This window comes from Phycodurus eques, chromosome 5 (assembly GCF_024500275.1).
Source record: "Phycodurus eques isolate BA_2022a chromosome 5, UOR_Pequ_1.1, whole genome shotgun sequence".
NCBI lineage: Eukaryota > Metazoa > Chordata > Actinopteri > Syngnathiformes > Syngnathidae > Phycodurus > Phycodurus eques.
The window spans coordinates 19,177,680-19,183,781 of record NC_084529.1 but is presented as its reverse complement, the minus strand read 5'-3'; the positions used below and the strand labels follow the sequence as shown (position 1 = coordinate 19,183,781).

Below are 6,102 nucleotides of genomic sequence, written 5' to 3'. Positions count from 1 at the left end.
GATAGGTTCCAGCACGCCCGCGACCCTAGTGAGGAGAAGCGGCTCAGAAAATGGATGGATGGATGGATATATATGTACATGAACAATCACAAGTCTGATTCCTTAAATCTAAATTTCTCGTGAATCGGCCCATTGATGACTTTGATTGAGGGAAAATGCTCCACTTTGGCCTGATTGTTGGTATGCATGTACCCCACTTTAACTTAGTATCAAGGCTGGAAATGAACACCAACGGCCAAGTCATCAAGACGTGCAAAGCTCCCCGATGAACGCTTTGATGAAAACTGTTGGGAGGGTGTTGCTTGGTAACAAGTGTATGTAAGCACAACGAACAAACCACCAAAAGTGTTAGAATATAGAAAGGCGATTGAGCGTCATCTATTGCAGTATTTCCCCACCTTCATTGAGCCATGGTACATAGCCTACTGTATATTACTTTAGAAAAATCTCAACAAACCACCAAACAAATGTCACAAAATGTATATAGTGTGTACATTTTTAGCTTTATGCTAACAAACGAAAAACACAAATGTCCTAACGAATAGCATCAGTGCTGCGGCATTGTAACCCTTTAATTAAAGGATATTTTAGCATAAACGATGGAGCAACATATGTAGACAGTGAAAACAACAATAATCATAGACATATATTCTTTATCCTTTGCGACGAACGACAAATATTACTGCAGCTTACTGAGGAGGTTTGACCGGCTCCATGTATATCCATATGTCTATTAAGGTGTGCACACGAGAAGGAGCAACGTACCATTGTATTTGAATTCCATACAGAAGACAGGCAGCAGTGACATTATGTGTTGCCGTAAGACTGACTGAGGTTGTCAGATGCAATGTGTGATTCTGTGTGAGCGTGTCCAGCCACTCAGTCTCCTCTGCGTTCCACAACAATGTGCGCTCAAAAGTCAAAGTGTGTCACAATAAGAGACCTAAGTTAATTTTGTGCTCACTGGCCGGCATTAACATTTGGGACTTGTCAGAGGCGGCGAGAAATTGCGCCATGATTGCAGTCTGCGTCCAGAATGTGAAAGCAAGAGGCCGGCATGTTTGAAACATATATTTGCAAGATATTCACATGTGCATTACAGAGGCATAGAATGACATATATTACCTGTATTTACAGTTTAAAAACAAGTGCTATTCATACACCAGGTGTGTACAGTACTGTGCATTAGTTTTATGTCAGCAACAACAGCCTTTTTGACAGACAGCAAATCACAGTTGTCACACAGTTGGAGGTTAGAATTGCTCAGGATCGGTGCAGATACAGTGTTTGCTTAACATATGAGTCACTATGGCAACAGTAATATCCCCCACATTTTAAAACCCCTGCCAGATTGCATAGTTTGAACTTGGCAATTACTGCCACTGTGCACAAGATCTTCATGGGAAATTTAGTTAGCAAAGTTATATCGTATAACTTTGATATCAAATTGATATATATCGGTGGAAGTCATGGTTAGTAACATTTGGTTATTATGCTCATTATAAAGTTACAAAAATAACAAATCTAATGGTGATCTTGAGACTTTTGCACAGTACTGTACACGTGTTGAAAAGTATCCCAACGCAAAGCACATTTACAGTACAGTGTTACAGGCCACATTATTGTGCAGGTAATTGTGTACAACTGAAGCCCAAACAAAGCCCCCCCCCCCCCACCCCCCTTTTCCACCACCCAGCCGGTCATCAGCGCAAGACGCCAGAAGAGAATAAAGCTGACGTGGTGTGTGAGGAATGTGTGAGCCTCTACCGAGGAGGCCACGAGAGGGATACGCAGAGGTCAGGAGGTGTGCCGGCTCCTCCGAACGGCGGCCTAGCTCAGCGCATCAAAGCATCTTGACGAACGTTTGGCATTTTCAAAGGGCTTCCGGACGCTTGAAGCCAGATGAGAACCGTCCTTGCGGGAGTCGTGCAAGCGAGCGCCCACCTGACACAACATGAAACAGGACTTTGAGCAAGCTCAAAAAATGGGGCCGAAGTGTAAATCAAAAGCGCAGAGCAGTCAAAGGCTTTCCTCATATGATCCACTTAAAAAGACATAAAAGTACATCTAAATAGAGGCTGGCTGATCAATAAGACGGATGATGTGGGTTCTTCGCTGTACAGTCCAAATTCCATTAGTTCTTTTCAACACCTCGGGGTCGCCGTGGAGGTTTTATCTTTGTAAAAACATGGACAGGAAAAAGGGGGTTGGGTTGCCCTGCGCTGCTATGGGATATAATTACCACTGATTCGAGAAATTCAGCTTTCTATAAGCAACCCGAACATGCAATTCCCTCAGCAGTCGCGTCTGAATGCTGAGGTGCTGTCGCTGAGTGAAATGGCCAAATAAAGCAATCTGTGAGTGCTTTAAGGCAATGCCATGACATCATTTCCACTGCCTTTACACAATCTCACCTTCTAATTCCCTTCAAGATAGTCCAATGTTAAAGAACCGATACAGATAAACTGCCAAACAAATCATGTGAGTGACTCACTGTGGCGATACTGAAAATTGCAACCACAGCAACGTGTTTGGGCCAAGTGAAGAAAAAGCTCACAGGGTCCAAACAAATCTGTGTATCATTCATTCTTCCATTTCAATTGGCATTTCAAATAATTGGTAACTTTTTCATGTTTTGATTTTCAATTGCCATTTGAAAATGTAAAGAAAGAATCACAAACAGATTTCTTTGGAACGTGTGAGCGACTAGTTTACTCGGCCCAACCACGTATCAGTTCTAAAACATAACTTTTTCTTAAAGGAATTTAAAAGATCACACCATGAACACAAAATACATATGATTCAAACAAACCACACATTATCTAGCCCATTGGTCCTAAAAAGCCACATATTTAGTTGTTTAGCTCCCTGGGAGTCCAAATGCGATTGAATGAAAGAAATGAAGGCCGCTGATAAACTATCTGCCACCATATATACCATCACATATCATAGCATGTGGATAACGTAGAGGATTTGCAAAAACAATTTGGGGTGGTCTTGTGGGGAAAAAGTACGATAATTCACAAGTCTTTGGGCTGAGAGAAAGAATGATCGTGCTTCCATCCCGAACAAATTGTTGTTTAAGGAAGGTAACAGGGGTCAGCATAGTGTACGAGTGGTTATGTACAGTCGTTTATGTAACATAGGTTCATGATTGTGTACATGCTACAAGCATGGTGTTGATGCCTTATGATATTCTCTCTCTTTAGTGTTTTGCTTGATCCGTGTCCCCCAAAGAGTGGGGGTTCACATCTCTCAGCATTCACACAATAATAAGAAAAACACTTGCTTCTTTTGATGCACAATAGCATTATTGGGAATGGTTGTATCTTGTAGCATTTACACAATGCAGATGGGATGCCATTGCTCTCTGACATGCACTCTTGAACTTTCATGTGAGACGGCTACATTCAACAGAACAACTTAAAAAGCCATGGCCCCGTGGAGATATGTCACCAATGGTACATTAATTATGTCTGCCTTTTGTGTTGTTTCCTCCCCGATTGTCTTCAAAATCCCTGTGAGCCTTTGGGACAAATGTAGGCACACACAATCCAGCTGGAACATCATTTTTAGAGTGTCCTTATTTCCACTCACGACGGTTGGATGTGCTTGCAATGTACTGTATGTGTACTTTCCATTTTCCATTCCACAGGCCAGTAAGCAGTTGCCAGGCTGCACATTTATTCGGCCTGAGCGGAGGATTTGGGGTAATTGTCCAGCTCCTTCCAGTTGCCGGAACTGCCAGTGGGGCTCCGATTGGTGGCCTTGGTGAGCAGCGTGGTCCTCCGCAGGCTGCTGTCTGAGTCCTCCTTGCGGAAGTCGGTGTTCATTCGCTGGCAGCAGGGCAGGCAGTGCACAAAGTCCTGCAGGAGGTGGCCGCTGAAGATCATGTAGATCCACGGGTTGCAGCAGCTGTTCAGGCTGGCCAGCAGCGCCGTCAGAGTAACCGCCGTATTCTCGGAATCTGAAAGAGAGAGAAAACACGTTTGGCTTGTGGGCTCGACTGAGTTTAATTCCTCTGGTGGTGAAATGTGAGAGCAATAACAGCCACACACATTTTGCTCATCTAAGCTATACACACAAGATGAGGCTGGCGTGCACACTCACTCACTCACACACTTTATGTAATGTGTAATATTTACACAAGTGTATTTTGCTGGTTTAACAACAATATTATGTTAATCCATCATTAGCTTAATTTGTTTATACAATTCTGTGAAACTGCTTTGTGTGACAATATTCAGTCATTTTTTTATTAGGCATTGCGTGTGTATTCTTTTAAAAAGGACATGACATTGATTATGTCATAAAAATGTAAAAAAATAAAAAAGAGAACTTGTAACATTGGTTAACATCATGAATCTATATGAAAACTAATATCTCCACCAAACCTTGTGTAATTTCAACCAATATTTGATTTGGGTGAAAAATCCACACTTTAAAAATAAGACTTCAATGTTAAATGACTGTGCTTTTAAATTTCATTTAACAGGAACAAATCTTTGTCTGTCCGGGGCAAGAAGCTTGATCCGGTTCTGACCCAGTTTTTCCATTTAGATCAAACTAAACTTGAACTTACTGAACATACAAATTATTTTGATCAGACAGCTTTATGACATCGTCAGATTCGATTGTATAGTTGTGATGTCACAATATATTTTCTTCCCTTTGCTCCAAACTAAAAATAATACGCATTTAAAATGATTGCGGTTTAACTCGTGTGACAAATGTTGACGCTTTTGCGGTGCTCTTGATAAAACGCAAAGGCGTGCGTTCCCAAAAGTGCGCACGCCGAAAAGTAAGTGTCAAAAGTGTGACGCTCACCGGTGAACCGGAGCTTGTCATCCCACACTGACCACATTTGCACGGTGAAGAAGGGCGCCCAGCACACGATGTAGGCGAGCACAATGACGAAGGTCATCTTGACGGTCCTCAGCTTGGCCCTGGAGATGGTGGTGATGCTGCTGACAGAGTTCTTGCCGATGAGCCCGTCCTTGTTGCCCGCGCGCTTCCTCTTCTTGTACTTGATGTTCCTCCAGATGCTGTGGCAGATGAAGCCGTAGCACACCACCAGGATGACCACGGGCACCAGGAAGATGCCCACGGTGATCCAGGTGATGTAGGCGCGCGCCCCCCACGGCTCGATGAAGTGCGCCCAGCAGTCCCGGACGCCGGTGCCGTTCTGGATCTCGCTCAGGGAGAAGATGAACACCTGCGGCGCGCTCAGCACTAGGCTGCACGTCCACGTCGACACGATCATGACGCACGAGCGCCGCGTGGGCTGCTGCAGCGTCTTGAGCGGGTGGCAGATGGCGATGTAGCGGTCCACGGTCATCATGACCATCATGTAGGTGGACGCGAACATGCCGGTCACCTGCAGGTGCTTGACGATCCGGCACAGGAAGTCCGGCCCGTAGAAGCGGAACGTGATGTCCCAGCACAGCTGAGGCAGAACCTGGAAGAAGGCCACCACCAGGTCGGCCAGGCTCAGGTGGCGGATGAAGAGGTGCACGCGCGACATCTTCCTCTTGGTGTTGTGCATGGCCAGCAGGACGCTCACGTTGCCCACGACGGCCACCACGAAGGTGACGCTCAGCACCAGGATCTCCATCTGCGCGACGTCCTCGTTGCGAGCAAACGGGTCCGAGCCGTTGCGGGGGACGCTGTCGTTGCCGCCGGGGCTGCCCATCGTCAAATGGGACTGAAGGAGATGGGTTTGGCGTCCGCTCAGGAGCAGGGCATACTTGGAGTGGAAGTGGGTGAGGGTCGTCCCCGAATGCGTTTCTGAGGACTGGGGGTGCCCCGGCGAGCCGTATAAGGTGCTGTGCAGCGCGGTGAGGAGAGAGAGAGATGAGCCCGCTGAGCTGTTGCCTTGAAACCCCAATCATATTTCACAGCGCGAGTGCGTAAAAGGTTGACACCGCTGTAAGAGATTCAAACGCACGCCCCCAAAACGTTCGTATTGTACGTACTGAGACGCAGGAGCTGTATCATAAACGATGAATACTCAGTTTCTGGGTCATTCCATAATTGGAGGACAGTTTTTTTTTGTTACGTTTTTAAGAAAAACAGGTCATAAACCAGCATAAATTTTGATCC

At 45.4% G+C, this 6,102-nt stretch overlaps 1 protein-coding gene across 1 annotated transcript; it reads right to left on the bottom strand.

The window, feature by feature from the left end:
* Nucleotides 1-1,701: 1,701 nt before the first annotated feature.
* avpr1aa (arginine vasopressin receptor 1Aa) lies at nucleotides 1,702-5,870 on the bottom strand. Its single transcript, XM_061677949.1, has 2 exons — nucleotides 4,828-5,870; nucleotides 1,702-3,967 (listed from the first exon to the last, which is right to left on the bottom strand). Exons 1-2 carry the CDS (start codon nucleotides 5,690-5,692, stop codon nucleotides 3,684-3,686), a joined length of 1,149 nt encoding a protein of 382 aa, XP_061533933.1. The 5' UTR covers nucleotides 5,693-5,870; the 3' UTR covers nucleotides 1,702-3,683.
* Nucleotides 5,871-6,102: the final 232 nt, after the last annotated feature.